A 15,296-nucleotide genomic window follows, 5' to 3' on the forward strand; every position below is an offset into this window, starting at 1 on the left:
ACTATAAATATCTTCTTTCGGTCGCAATTCCAGTCATCTCTTCCATTGTTTCTCTCTATTTCTACCCTTCCATCTCTTCGATATTCCCTCCCCTTTGCTTCCTTTGAAACCCTCATGGCCATCACTCGCAGAGGGGATCCGGTGACCAGAGGTCGTGCTAGCACCCCTGAAGAACCCATTCCGTTGGCCGTAGTCCCCCCTTCGAACGTCAGACCTGGAGCTGTTCGCTTGGTACCCCCGGAAGACCGGGTGGAATCAACTTGGTTGGCGAGTCATAAGGCGACTCTCCGGAGGGCCTACGACATCGGCCCGTCTGTCAACATTTTCTTCCAGGAACCTGGATCCCTGGGAATAGCTGGGGGTGAAGTTACCTTAACAGAGCGAATGCTCATGGCGGGGGTGCGGCTCCCATTCCCGAAAATCGTACGCGAAGTGTGCTCGTTCTTAGGAGTAGCCCCCAGCCAGATCGCCACTAACTGCTGGAGGTACGTGGTTGCCTCGTCCATCCTGTGGCGACAAGTCCTCGGAACTGAGATGGATGCCGCTTAGTTCTTCAGCATTTACCGCCCCTCTACCAAAGATGGGGTCGTCGAACTGCGAGTACGCCAAGATCCGATGTTTATCTACCTTGACCAGCGCAAGTACGGAAACAATAAGGGTTGGAGGCAGCAATTCTTCCGAGTTTCCGGAGAGTGGGAGTGCCCTTCCCACTTCACCCTCCCGGACTCCAAAAGGGTTCCAATAGAATGGAGGCCACTGGTGGACGATTTGCGGATCCTGCCCACCTTGAGTATCGTAAAAGTCAAAGAGGTCAATGAGATGCTCTCCTTCTCGGCGAGGGCAGTCCAGGCATCAATCAACTTCGAGAATCTCGTCTCGGTCCGTAGCTTGAACGAGTGTTTCGGATACCAGATCCCGGAGCGCAAAGTGACCTTGGATAAGAGGGGAGCTCCGATATCCGGGTGGTTCGTAACAACCAGCAGGCCCATTCCGGGCAAGGTCCCAAAGAAGGCCGCTCAAAGAGGGAGCACCTTAGGCAGCCCCTCGGGGAAGCAGGCCGAACACTCTTCAAGGAGGATGCGGGCCTCGAAGGTTCACAAAGCACAAACCACAAACCCCGGCCCTCCGAACTTCCGAGGCTTCCCCGGAAGGGCTCTCCACTGACTCGTCGATCGATTCCGACGACATCGTTATGAGGGAAATCGACGAAGTAGCTAAAGCCTCGACGGAAAGGGATGAGGGGTATTCCTCTCCAGCCGTGACAATTGATGTGTGTTTTAAATAGTACTCGCAAGTGCACAAATCGTTTTACAATATAGTGTTATGCAAGTGCGAGGTCGATCCCACAGGGAATTGTGTTGCGAAAATTAATCTCTATTCAAACTAATCCTATTTTAACCTAGTTTCAAATTTAGGGGTTTTTGATAAAAGAAAACATAAACAAAAATAATGAAAATAAAGGGGTCTAGGGTTTTGGAATCCACACTCACCAAATCACAACAACCTAATCTCATGCTCATCACACATAATTTGAGGTTCTCACATACAAATCTTAGGTATGCTCTACATTGCTTCAAAAATCATTTAAATCATTCAATGAATCCGTTCATTGCACAAATCACAAAATATATTAGGATTAAACCAAATCATCAAATGTATTAGTCGAACGAAACACAATGAATATCCAATGTTTTGATAGATGAAAAACCAAGCAATCGATTTAATGAAACTTATTCCACATCATCTCTTGTATCTGGAAACCACAAGAGATATCAAAACATCATTTCAAAAATCGAAGTAGAACAATGAGAAATCAAGACCCATAAACTCAAATAGCATAAACAAGCATGAAACTCAGTTTCTCTTCAATGGTGAGGTTTCATCCTCAACCCTAAACGAAAATATTAGCTACCCCATGATAAAATAACTACAACCTAAAACATTAAATTAAAAGCATAAAAACTAAACACTTACAAATGAAAAATGGAAGAACAACTAGAAGAGAGACTTGGTGCGTGAGGGCTGTGCCCCATTCCACACACCCCTTCCTTCTCCCTTTTTTTTCTCTTTTTTCTCCCCTTTTATTTCTCATTCTGCCGGTTGGGGAAGGGAAGCAAACATGCATGTTCCCACGTGATGTTGCTGTCCACTTGCTGCAGGTTGGGGTGAAAGTGCTGCTGTCCAGCAGGTTTGGTGCCAGGTGGCGTGGAGATGAGCTGCAGGTGCTGTTATCCAAGCTGTCAAGTGCTGCAGAATGCTGTCTAGAAGTTGCAGGTTGCTGCAGGAGCTGCAGGTGCTGCTGTCCAAGCTGTCAAGTGCTGCAGAGTGCTGTCCAAGTGCTGCAGAATGCTGTCCAGAAGTTGCAGGTCACATGTATGTGCTGCTTTGGAGGATGGTGCAGGTCACATGTATGTGCTGCTAGGCGTGGACTGCTGCATAGAGAGAAGGTGCCGTGTGGTTTGTTGTTTGCAGAAGCTGTCTAAGTAGTTGGAGATGTGCTGCCAAGCATGGAGAAGCTGTCCAGCAATTGCAAGTACTGTCCAGGTGAAAACAAATGTGCTGCCCAGCTTTGGAGAGACAAGGAATGAGGCAAAAATAAATAAATAAATAAGAGAGATGGACCAACTTCTGGATTTTCGAGATGTTCCAACAACTAAAATTAAAACAGCCATATCTTTTTGTATGTATCTCCAAACGGGCTGAAACTTGTTGGGTTGGAAAGCTGACATCTTGAACTTCAATTTAGACCTAAGAAACTCTCAAAACGGATAGCATTTGGTCTTGACATGATAAGTCTAAATCTAGTAGTCTGCTGCATCCGAATTTCCTTGTATTTTGCTTGAATTATATCCTTTCTCTCTTATTGTCCTACAAAACATAAAAAACACTAAAACTAACCAAAGCATCAGAAAATAACAAAGCTAAAGGTTTAACTAATGTAAATTAAGGGGTCCAAATATGCACTTTTTGGCACTCATCAACAATCCTTCCTGGGGACCTTCGGGCGGGACCTTTCTCCCCCGGCCTCAGCGCTCGTTCACCTCCTGCTTCCTTTGAAGACTTTACTGAGGAAACGGATATTGCCGCTTTTACCGAAGTGGTCGGGCGTTCGGCGGCTTCTCCGGCCGTGAAAGATCCTCTTCCCCAACCTGTGGGGGGCCCATCTACCCAGCATGGGACCTCTTCGCTCAAGCATAAGGGAAAAATGGCCGCCTCGGAGACCGATGAGGGCCCTGAGCACAAGAGGCTTCAGGCCCTCCGGGACAGCAAATCTATGGTCGGCCGGATTCTAGCGATGGCCAAGGTTTACTCTCCTCCAAGCGGCCGGAATCCCCCAATTACTGCCTCTCCTCCAGAACTCGCTGCGCCCATGCACTCTCCGGACGATCCGGTCGCTCGCTCGAAGGCCGGACTGACCACCGGTGCCGATAGTGTTAGAAGAGAGGAAGTACTTCTCAGTAAATCACTAACCTCTTCCTCGCTGGGAGAGGATCAAGACAACTTCTCTCAAGAGTTCAATCGGTTACAAGAAGAGGTGGCTTCCGAGAGAGAGGCGCTCGAGCGGGCTTCATCGGTGCCCATTTTACCCATGAGGCCTAAGTCCCTAGCTCCGATCTCCGCCCGCGCGGTTCCCGGAACTTCTACCTCAGCCCCTCTGACAACCCCTCTTCAAACTGGCCGGCGGTCTAACTTCCAGATCGAAGGGTTGATAGGCTGTCCTCTGGAAGCTTTGAGCTCGCTGGTTACCCCGGAACACATTCCCCAGTTCGGTCAGCTCCCAGGGGAGGACTACGCGGAGCAACTCACCGGAAAGATCCTCTAGGTACATATTTAATCTGACAATCCTTATTTAGATAGTACTTTATTTCCCGTTTTCATTTATACATTAATGCACTCGTCATTCCTGTTTAGTTTGCTGTGGACTTAGCCACATCATGGAGAAGTCTCCGAGATTCCAAACAGGGTCAGCCTGAATCCATCCAGGCTTTGAAAGCTCGCGTTGAGGAGTTGGAAGAGGCATCCAGGGAGCAAAGGAGAGCCTTGGCCGAATCCGAAAAGCATCGGCTCAAGCTTCAGAAGTTGTCTGAGCTCAGGGAGAGTACACTGCAGAGCACCCTGAACAACTGTGAAAGGATGGTCAAGGACATGGAGGTTTTGGAGGATAGAGTGTCCTCGACCCAAACTCGCTTGAAGGCCGCTCTGTCTGAAAAGGTCAAACTAGAGGCTACACTGGAGGTCGAACTTCAGTCTTCTGGCTCTTTGAGGGCGACCATCCAGTCTCTGCAAGCTGAAAATTCGGCATTGAAGTCCGAGCTGCAGTTAACCCAGGCGGCTAGGGATCAAGCCTTGTCCGAGAAGGAAAAGCTCTCTGAAGAGAGGGATCAGGCATTGTCTGAGAAGGGTGTGGCGCTTACTGCTAGGGACCAAGCCAGGTCGGAACTCGAACAAGCCATTGCTGATAAGAAGGGGGCTATCGATCTTCAGATCAGCGCACTCGAGGAAAGAAAAGAGGCAGTGGAGAGGATTGAAGAGCTCCATCTCCGAGTGGTCGAACTCACGAGGGAACTCTCTCAAGTTCCAGAACTCCGTGACTCATCGTGGGCCGTGGGTTTCAACTGGGGGTTTGAGCATTATAGAAGCGTGGCTAAAAGCGCCCCACCCGACGATGAGTCCTTCAAAGATCTTGATATCGGCACCATCCAGATTCCGGACGCCGCATTAGAGACCATGGCCAGATTAGGAGTTGAGCAGTTCCCACATGTATCCGACTGGAGTCAAAAATCCTCGCAACCTGTTCCGGCCGGAACCTCGGACTCCGGGTCTACCTCATCCGCGTCCGCAACAGCACCATCTCCGGTGAGAGGGGACGCTCGTCTAGCGGGAAAAGAGGCGCCTTCTTCTAGCAATGCCCCTGACAACCATTTTCTCTTGTTTTGGCTCATAATATCTACTGAACTTTCAGTGTACGATTTTATCTTTTTGTAAAAATCAAAATGGAAATGAATGCTTCACTTAACGCCACCATTAATGGCCATCTTATCTAATCTTACCACATTAATGGCAATCGGCCGAAATTCATTTCCACTCCAGCTTTCCAGAGTTAGGTGTACCAGTCACCGGGGAAATCGTGGACGCATTAAACAACCCTGTGTGCATATATACATACCCAAACTCCCCTCGTCAATCACACTTCCACTCTAAATTCTCGCATTCAATTTCTCTCACTAGAAGTCATAATGTTCCTGCGTCCTCGGGACTTAGGCATAAAGCCACGGGTTCTCAACTTCTGCACTTTCGTTAACTTGGATGTGTGATCTTCGGCTTTATTTGGTAAGGAAGGTGCGATCTCCGGCTTTATGCCGGAGAGATTTTCTTCACTCATCATGCCCGGCCATAAGTCGCCGCCCTTACGATGGGCTCCTCTCGATGGAGACGCTGGCGGGGAGGGAAGATAAGACCTCATCTCCTCACCAGTCCCCGGCCGGGGGAACCCAGCTGTTCAAAGTAGCGAGACCGGCCATGAGTCGCCGCCCTTACGATGGGCTCCTCTCAATGGAGACGCTGGCGGGGAGGGAAGATGAGACCTCATCTCCTCACCAGTCCCCGACTGGGGGAACCCAGCTGTTCAAAGTAGCGAGACCGGCCATGAGTCGCCGTCCTTATGATGGGCTCCTCTCGATGGAGACGCTGGCGGGGAGGGAAGATGAGACCTCATCTCCTCACCAGTCCCCGGCCGGGGGAACCCAGCTATTCAAAGTAGCGAGACCGGGCACCTGTTGCTATATGACGCACATCCGTGTATGCTGGCGCCAATATTCCGTAATGCGTACTTATGTATTTTACACAAGCTTGTTCTCTTTCTATTATCTATTTTTACATTCTCCATTAAAGATTGTTCTTCTGTTATTTTCGGACATTGATTTCCACTTTCAGTTGACACAGCTAAATAAATAAAAATATATGAACGTCACAGGGAGCTTACCGCTCATCTCGCAAATTTTGAAACACGGTATAATGATATCACTGCTTGGCGGGTTCCTTACCCCCCCAAATCCATCCGGCCTGATGGAAAAGGGACGGAGGGATTTGTAACAATAAAAATGCAATCCTTTGTCCCAAACCGGTAGTTTCCTCACCCCCTGCCCTAAAGCAGGAGAGGTGCCAAGTCCGATGTCGGACATCCTCCCGTAACTCCCCTGTTAAGGGCGGGCTCCACGTCACCCCCCTGTCTTGAACCAGGAGGGGTGCCAAGTCCGAGGTCGGACATTCTCCCGTAACTCCCCTGTTAAGGGCGGGCTCCACGTAACACCCTGTCCTGAACCAGGAGGGGTGCCAAGTCTGAGGTCAGACATTCTCCTGTAACTCCCCTGTTAAGGGCGGGCTCCACGTAACCTCCCTGTCCTGAACCAGGAGGGGTGCCAAGTCCGAGGTCAGACATTCTCCCGTAACTCCCCTGTTAAGGGCGGGCTCCACGTAACCCCCTGTCTTGAACCAGGAGGGGTGCCAAGTCCAAGGTCGGACATTCTCCCGTAACTCCCCTGTTAAGGGCAGGCTCCACGTCACCCCACTGTCCTGAACCAGTAGGGTTGCCAAGTCCGAGGTTGGACATTCTCCCGTAACTCCCTTGTTAAGGGTGGGCTCCACGTCACCCCCTATCCTGAACCAGGAGGGGTACCAAGTCCGAGGTCGGACATTCTCCCGTAACTCCCCTGTTAAGGGCGGGCTCCACGTAACCCCCTGTCCTGAACCAGGAGGGGTGCCAAGTCCAAGGTCGAACATTCTAATGGTTTGCCTTAACGCAGTTGAGTAAGAAAGGTTAGTTTACAGGAACAAAAATCTTAAAAGTAGTATTTTTTAAGATGGTCTACATTCCAAGCCCTCGGCACTGCTTTTCCTTGCCCTGTGGCCAAGCAGTAGGCCCCGTTCTTGCTGGAGCTAACTATTCGGTAAGGCCCCTCCCATTTCGGGCCCAGCTTTCCATCGGCCGGTTCTCGAGTCATCAGATTGACCTTCCGTAGGACCCAGTCACCAACTTTGAATTCCCGGGGTTTAACCTTTTTATCATAATACCTGGCCACACAGCTCTGATAGGCGGCACAGGCTGCGCGGGCATCTTCACGTCTTTCCTGCAACAAATCCAAATGCAGACTTGCTCCTTCTTCATTCAACCCCGGATTATAATGGGCCACTCTAAAGCTTGGCGATCCCACTTCCACAGGAATTACCGCTTCCATTCCATAGGTTAGAGCAAATGGGGTTTCCCCTGTAGCAGTTCTGACTGTAGTACGATAGGACCAGAGTACTTCTGGGAGATATTCAACCCAGGCTCCTTTTTTTCCGGCCGAGCTTCTTCTTTAGCATCTGGATCAGTGTCTTGTTAGTGGCCTCTACCTGGCCGTTGGACTTAGGAAACACAGGGGTTGAGAAGCTTTTTCTTATGCCCAGTTCGGCACACCATTCCCAGAAACGGTCACAATCAAACTGCTTTCCATTATCGGTCACCATAGCATATGGGATACCGAATCTGCACACAATTGATTTCCACAGGAATTTGATGACATTTTCAGTTGTGATTGCGGCCAGTGCCTCGGCCTCGGCCCATTTGGTGAAGTAATCGACCGCGACCACCACAAACTTCCGGTTACCTTTGCCCGGAGGCATTGGGCCGACAATGTCGACCCCCCATTTGGCGAACGGCCACGGCGAGGTAATCGAATGAAGATATTCTGGGGGACTATTTGATATGCGGGCAAATCTTTGACATGCGTCACAAGCCCTCACCAGCTCTGCCGCGTCCCTAATCATCGTCGGCCAATAGTACCCCGCCCTTATGACTTTGTTCGCCAATGCCTTAGATCCTGAATGATTTCCGCATACCCCGTGGTGTATCTCTCTCAAAACATAACTTGTATCCTCATCCGACAGACACTTCAAAAGGGGAAGAGAGTACCCACGCCTATACAGGGTTCCTCCGACCAACACATAGCGAGCCGAGTTTTGAATGACTCTTTGAGCTTCCTCTTTCCTTGAGGGGAGCTCGCCCATTTTTAAATATTGAATAACCTCAGCCCCCCACTTAGGCTCCGCCTCGTTTAACTGCATCACTTCTCCAGTCGACGATATTGTCGGGCGAGCTTGGATCAGGATTTTGCAGCCTCCCACTGTTGCTGCCGGGTCAATCCCCGAACCGATGCGCGAAAGAGTATCCGCCAGGCCGTTCTCCTCTCTGGGAACTTTAGTTAAAGCAACCTTATCAAAATATGGGTAGAATTGGCGCACCTTTTCGAGGTACTGAGACATCCTCGGCTCCTGTGCGGCGTAACTTCCATTCACCTGCTCAACCACAACCCGCGAATCATTGCGGATCTCCAGGTTCATTATTCCCATTTCCCGCGCGATTTCCATGGCCGAGAGCACGGCCTCATATTCGGCCTCATTGTTCGTAGCAACAAAACCAAACTTAAGGGCGTACCTGAATTCTTCTCGATTGGGGCCCCAAAACACTATTCCAGCTCCACCTCTTCCACCCGCCGACGAATCGTCAACATAGACAATCCAAGTTGAGCTCTTCGGGAACCCCTTCGTGTCCGGACTTTCATTCATTTCTACTACAAAGTCCGCCAAAGCTTGTTCCTTTACGGCCGTCCGAGGGTGGTATTCAATATCGTACTGCCCTAATTCAATCGTCCAATTGACTAGCCTTCCCGATAAATTCGGCTTTTGCAATATTTTTCAGAGAGGATACTCTGTGAGCACCCGCACTGCATGCGCTTGGAAGTAGGGCCTTAATCTTCGCGCCGAAATCACCAAAGCATATGCTAATTTCTCTATGCGCGGATATCGTTCCTCCGCCCCATGTAACACCTTGCTAGTAAAATATACCGGCCTCTATCTGCCTGATTCCTCTCTCACCAACACCGAACTGACTGCGGTCCGGGAAACCGCGAGGTACAAATAGAGGATCTCTTAGCCTTCCCGATAAATTCGGCTTTTGCAATATTTTTCGGAGAGGATACTCTGTCTGCCTGATTCCTCTCTCACCAACACCGAACTGACTGCGGTTCGGGAAACCGCGAGGTACAAATAGAGAATCTCTCCTTCTACAGGGCGGCTCAGAAGTGGGGGATTGGCCAAGTAGGTTTTCAGCTCTCCGAAGGCTCTCTCACATTCTTCCGTCCAACTAATGGCTTTCTTCAAGACCTTAAAGAAAGGCAGGCATTTATTCGAAGATCGAGAAACAAAACGATTCAGCGCCGCTAACCTCCCCGTCAGCTGCTGCAGTTGTTTCGTTGTCCGAGGGGACGACATTTCTAGGATAGCCCTAACCTTGTCAGGATTTGCCTCGATTCCTCTCTGTGACACCATAAACCCTAAGAACTTTCCAGAGTCAACACCGAAAGCACACTTCTGCGGGTTTAATTTCATGTGGTACTTGCGCAGGGTATCGAATGCCTCCACCAGATCCGCAACATGATTGCCCGAGGTCAAGCTTTAAACGAGCATGTCATCAACATACACCTCTATATTTTGCCCGATCTGGGTCTGGAACATCTTATTCACGAGCCTCTGATAGGTGGCTCCAGCGTTCTTCAGGCCGAACGGCATTATCGTGTAGCAGTATAGCCCTCGATCGGTCGTGAATGACGTTTTCTCCTGATCGTACTCTGCCGTATGTATCTGGTTATAACCGGAGAAGGCGTCCATAAAGCTCAACACCTCGTGTCCTGCCGTCGAATCAACGAGCTGATCTATCCAGGGAAGGGGAAAGCAATCTTTTCGGACAAGCTTTGTTGAGGTCCGTAAAATCCACACACATTCTCCATTTCCCATTCACTTTCTTTACTAACACCACATTAGCCAACCATTCCGGATAATCAACTTCTCGAATGAATCCAGCTTCAAGTAATTTTCGTACCTCATCCGCAATTGCTTGGTTGCGCTTGGGGGCAAAAGTCCTTCTCCGTTGCTTCACCGGCCTGCAATTCCGATAGACATTCAACTGATGCTCGATGACCGAGGAGTCTATTCCCGGCATTTCATTGTGTTCCCAGGCGAAGACATCGACATGGCCTCGCAAAAACTCCACCAACTTCTTCTTCTCAGCTTCCGGAAGTTGCGCTCCAACCCGAAGCTTCCGACCTTGGGGTCCAACCACTACATCTTCTAAATCTCCGGTCGGACTCCTCGTCTGTAGTTGCTATTTGTCTAAGGGGCCCGCCCCTTCGTCAGGGCGTGCTCATTGGGAGGAATTCCCCAACGAAATATTATAACATTTGCGAGCTGCTTTCTGTTCTCCCCGGACTACTCCCACTCCATCTTCCGTCGAAAATTTCATGCTGAGGTGGGGTATCGACATTACTGCCTTCAACTCGGCTTGCGCTGTCCTTCCGAAAATAGCATTGTAAGCCGATGGTTGATCAACTAAAAGGAACTTTACCGGAATCGTTTTTTGCGCTGGGGGGTTCCCTAAGGTAACTTGCAGCTCAATCGATCCCAAAGGCATCACCTGTTTCCCTGCGAATCCCACTAAAGGGAAATGGAAGGCAGAAACTTTCTCTCTACTAATCTTCATCAGATCAAAGACTGACTTATACAGGATATCTGCGGAACTGCCATTATCCACCAAGACCCGATGTATCTTGTGATTCGCTATCACCATAGTCACCACCAATGCGTTCGAGTGGGGCAGATAAACCCCTTCATAATCCTCATCCGAGAAGGTGATAGCCAACTTCTCTCGATTCGTAGTTTTCACCGGCCTTGCGACCGAATAGATGGACACTTCCCTCATTTCTCTTGCATAAGATCTACGAGCCCAATAGGTTTCGCCCCCTCCTCCAAAGCCTCCAGCTATGGTCTGAATCTCGGGGAAGTCCCCCAATCCATCCTGTCGCCCACGTCTCCTGCTCCGTTCTTGTTGGGGCGCCCTTTCCGCCTGAAAGTTGCCGTCGGGTTGTCGAGCCGGCCTCCTTTCTCGACGATACGGTGGCCTCCCCGTACGTGTGTCTCGTCTGGACGAACCCTGATCTCCGGTCGACCTGTCCGGCCGGTGTTTAGCCGTTAGATCTTAGCGCTTTCCCAAGAAGCACGTCAGCTTACCGTCAGCTATATACTTCTCGATCATCTCCTTCAGGGCTATGCAAGTATTGGTCCAGTGGCCATACGAATCATGGTAGTGGCAATATTTGTGGCGATTATGAGGAAGCGGTCCGCCCTTTATTGGAGACGGATCTTTATAATCCGGATCCTTCCTGATCTCCATAAGAATTTCCCTAGCCGGGGCATTAACAGGCGTCTAGCTGTAATTTTCAACCCTCTTGACGGGCCTACGTTGGGTGAACTCCTTCCTCGGTGGGGCTGGCCTCTGTTTTTGCTTTCCTCCATCCACAAAGTTTCCTTTCGCGACTTCCTCTGTTTCTTGGAACGGCCGGAGGGTCTCTTCCTGATTCACGAACTCTTCTGCCCGATCGTAAAACTCTTGTAACCTCTCAGCCGGTCTCCTTGCCAAATCCACCATAAGGGCACCATCCTTCCTTATACCTTGATATATGGCACAGTGAATGAATTGTTCGTTCTGGCTTTCTGCAGCCAACCTCTCTTGGTTGAAGCGGAGCAGGTAACTTCTCAATGACTCCTGAGGGCCTTGCTTAATGGTCATTAACTGTTGAGCAGGCTTCTTTCGGACAATGCCGGCCATAAATTGAGACGCGAACTTCCTGGCGAGGCTTTCGAAGTTCGAGATCGAACGGGGTGGCGGAGTCCTGAACCACTCCCGAGCTCCCCCTGCCAAAGTAAGGGGAAAAGCTCGGCATGCAGCCTCGTCTGGCGTCGTGTGTAACACTGTGTGTGCGCGAAAACTCGCCAAATGTTCGATGGGGTCCCCCAATCCTGTATACACGGGTATTTCGGGCATTTTGAACTTACTTGGGAGTTGGCAGGACATTATCCAGTCAGTAAAGGGGGACACAGCGGTGGAGAACAAGCTATCAGCCAACAAGGCTTTCCCCTTAGCTCCCGCTTGAGCGGAACCCATCAAGTAGTCACACTGTTGCTCTAACTTAGTTAATTTCTGAGCCCACTCCTTTTTCACCTTTTCATTCTTCCTCATAAGGTCGGCAAGCTCAGCATCACTATTGGACTCACTCTCACCTTCGACCGCTTCTTCCGAATGTCCACCTTCACGTTCGAGATTCATCTGATCACCCTGTGACAAGTCTTCTTGAGTTTTTTGTCGCTCCGTGCGGTCTCGTTCCTGCAACTCCTTCTCGAGTTGCGCTACTTTCTCATTCAAGCGGACTATCTCCGCCTGGGGGTCATGTTAAGTCCCTGCTTCTTCACGCATATTTTCTTCAGTCATACTTCTTCGAGTTAACCGTGTACTCACCATAGAAGGTTCCAAGTATGCTTGAATTCGCGGGAACACGTGACCACGTAGTTCCCACAGACGACGCCAAAGTGTTGATGCTAAATTTTTGGAATGTGACGTGTCCGCTTCTGATTGGTCTACGGACTCCGGATTGCTTGAGACAGTAAACCTCGAAGGGATTTCTTCAATTCCCTGCAAGACAAAGGACCGGCGGGGTTTCCCGGCCACGCCTTCTCCGACGATCAAGTTAGAAGGAATTTAACAAGAAGGAATTGATAGTTTTAAGAGATAAGAGTTTTTGCCAGTGTTCTTTTCTGTTCTCTTTTGGACCACCTTTTATCTGGTTATTCTTCTCATTTTCTTATCCGTACAGCCATTTATTACTCTGAGATGCTTATCTTTTCCTAATTAATCCTCTCCCGCGGACCCAGATGGTCATCTCCTGCTACAGCTCTTGCTTTCCCGAATGGCGGCGATTGACATCGAGTAGTAAGACAAGGGCTTTAAATGAGTTGATTCCCTCATTTAAAGCCCCTGTTTAATGTTTGAATTCTCCTCTTCCTTCGTTTGGACCTACTCCGCTTATAGCCGTTGAACCCTACTCTGCTTCTGGAGTTTCCAACAGTGTTGTTGGGAATTTCCCTAACAATATGAAAGGCAAGCAATCAGTGGTGAATGCTTGGTTGCAAAGTACGGACCTACCGTTACTAACTAAATGATGAACTTCTCATTGCCCTAGAAGTTCAAAGTATCCCAGGTGAAGCTGTATGATGGATTGAAGGATCCAGCCGAGCACCTCGAGATGTCGAGGGCTCACATAATCTTGAATGGGATGCTGGGTGAAATGGCCTACCGAGCCTTTCCCCTTACCTTGGTAGGGTCGGCGAGGTAGTGGTTTCGTAACCCTACCGCTTGAATCTGTAGGGAGCTTCAAAGATTTGAGAAGACTATTTCGAACCCCGTTTATGGCTTAGCAAAAGCACAAAAAGCTGCCATCCTACCTGTTGATAGTGAAGCAGCGGGAAACTGAGTCCTTCAAGGACTCTAACCCTCACCCTAAAAAGAGAATAACCTCCTGACATGAGGAAACAAAGAACCTTGCCTTGGGCATGACCCGGCAAGGAATAATTATTGACAAGTTTGTCAACATCATAACAAGACCAGCGCAATCTGCTAGGTACCCTTACATACAAAGGTCCCGACTAGGAACATAATAGCGGAAACTTCATCCTCAATATTGAAGGACAGAGATTACGTACTCCAATCACGAATACACAGAAAATTCCTGATGCTCGACTAGTTGGACAAGTCAGCCATGAGAATCGGAGAGTAACTATGGGAAATAAATCCCATTGTGAGTTCCACTCAATCAGCTCCTACATAGAATATAATAATCAAGCCAGCAAAGAGAAATTAATTAAGATATTCTCCTCATGGAAACACAACATTTATGTGGTAACTAGCGTAATATTTACATTCAAGGAAAACATTCTTACCGTATCTGTTAGAATCCCCTTTAATGAGGAACACAAATCCCCATATTTATTGGATTATGATATTTTATTGATATTCAATATCCTCGACTACATAGAGTTCTATAAAGAATCAGCTACAGAAACCCTTATAAAAAGGAATCAAGGCATCAAATAAAATGGATTATGGATCTCCCAATAAAGCCCTAGTTTATTCTTTTATTTCACTCAAAATATCATGCTAACTTAGGCATAAGAGCTTAGCTCACACTGGCATGCTCCTTTGCTTACATCCTTTCATTTTGCAGGTGAGGGCCTCGGTGTTCACTTACTAGAAAACTGCATCAACACTATCCTATATACTTGAAAAGATTTGTTCATATATATAATAAAAGACTACTAATATAAACCACATTTTTATCCTACTAGTATTTTACAATATTGAAATAGCAATGTCAAACCATTTTTAGATTGGTTGTTGTTAAGAAAAAAAAAAAAAGAAAAAAAAAAAAAAGAGAAGAAGTAAAAGAAGAAGATGAATAAGCAATGCCACGTCAACATAGCAAAATAATGATAAGATAAAAATAATGTTTAGGGCATGTTTAGATTCCCTTGTTTTCAACCCAATTCATTTTTCTTTTTTTTTTTTGCTTATAGGTGGGTCAAATTTGTTTTTATTGGGTCTCATTCAACTTGTGTGGTGGTCGAAGTGCTGCCATCTGTCGTTTATTTGGGTGTGATATGACATATGAGGGACAATAGATGAGGTTGTGGTGGTGGAGAGACAACTCCTGGTTGACGTGGTCTCTCCATCGTGTGTTGTAACACCTCGGTTCCATATTGGGAAAAGATGAATAGCTCACATAGAGTGGGTGATTTATAAAAATAGTCATGAGTGCTAAGTCCCACATTGCCTAGTTATTAGAAGAAACTAGGTTTTATAAGAAATTTTAAGGGAACTCCAAATTGACTAGTCCTTTTGGGGTGATAGCACAGATGTGGCTAACGCTTTTTCCTAGATCGTTACAAATGGTATCAGAGCCACCTTATAACGTCATGTGGTACTGGAGCACTGCATGGCGTGGCCGTGACGGGGACGTCAGGAGTTTAAGGGGGGAGTTTATAACACTCCGATCCCATATTGAGAAGAGATGAATAGTTCACATAGAGTGAGTGATTTATAAGAGATAGATGAGTGCTAATTAAGTTCCACATTGCCTAGTTACTATGTGAAACTGGGCTTTATAATGGATTCTAGGGAAGCTTCAAATTGACTAGTCTTTTTGAGGTGATAGTGCAAATGTGACTAGCGCTTTTTTCAAGGTCGTTACATGTGTTGTGGGTTTCAAGTAAATCGGTCAGCTTTCATGGGGCTGTGGGCTAAAGGTGTGGTGGTTCAGTGCCCAGCGACAAGTTTGGGATGCCTAAAATGCTTGGGTGGCGCAAACCGTGTGATG

The 15,296-nt window shown here is 48.2% G+C and overlaps 1 protein-coding gene across 1 annotated transcript; it reads right to left on the reverse strand.

The window, feature by feature from the left end:
* Window positions 1-9,736: 9,736 nt before the first annotated feature.
* LOC133873343 (uncharacterized) lies at window positions 9,737-10,792 on the reverse strand. The gene is made up of 2 exons (XM_062311061.1): window positions 10,307-10,792; window positions 9,737-10,189 (listed from the first exon to the last, which is right to left on the reverse strand). The coding sequence occupies exons 1-2, from the start codon at window positions 10,790-10,792 to the stop codon at window positions 9,737-9,739; spliced, it is 939 nt and encodes a 312-aa protein (XP_062167045.1).
* Window positions 10,793-15,296: the final 4,504 nt, after the last annotated feature.

Source organism: Alnus glutinosa, chromosome 7 (assembly GCF_958979055.1).
Source record: "Alnus glutinosa chromosome 7, dhAlnGlut1.1, whole genome shotgun sequence".
Classification (NCBI taxonomy): domain Eukaryota; kingdom Viridiplantae; phylum Streptophyta; class Magnoliopsida; order Fagales; family Betulaceae; genus Alnus; species Alnus glutinosa.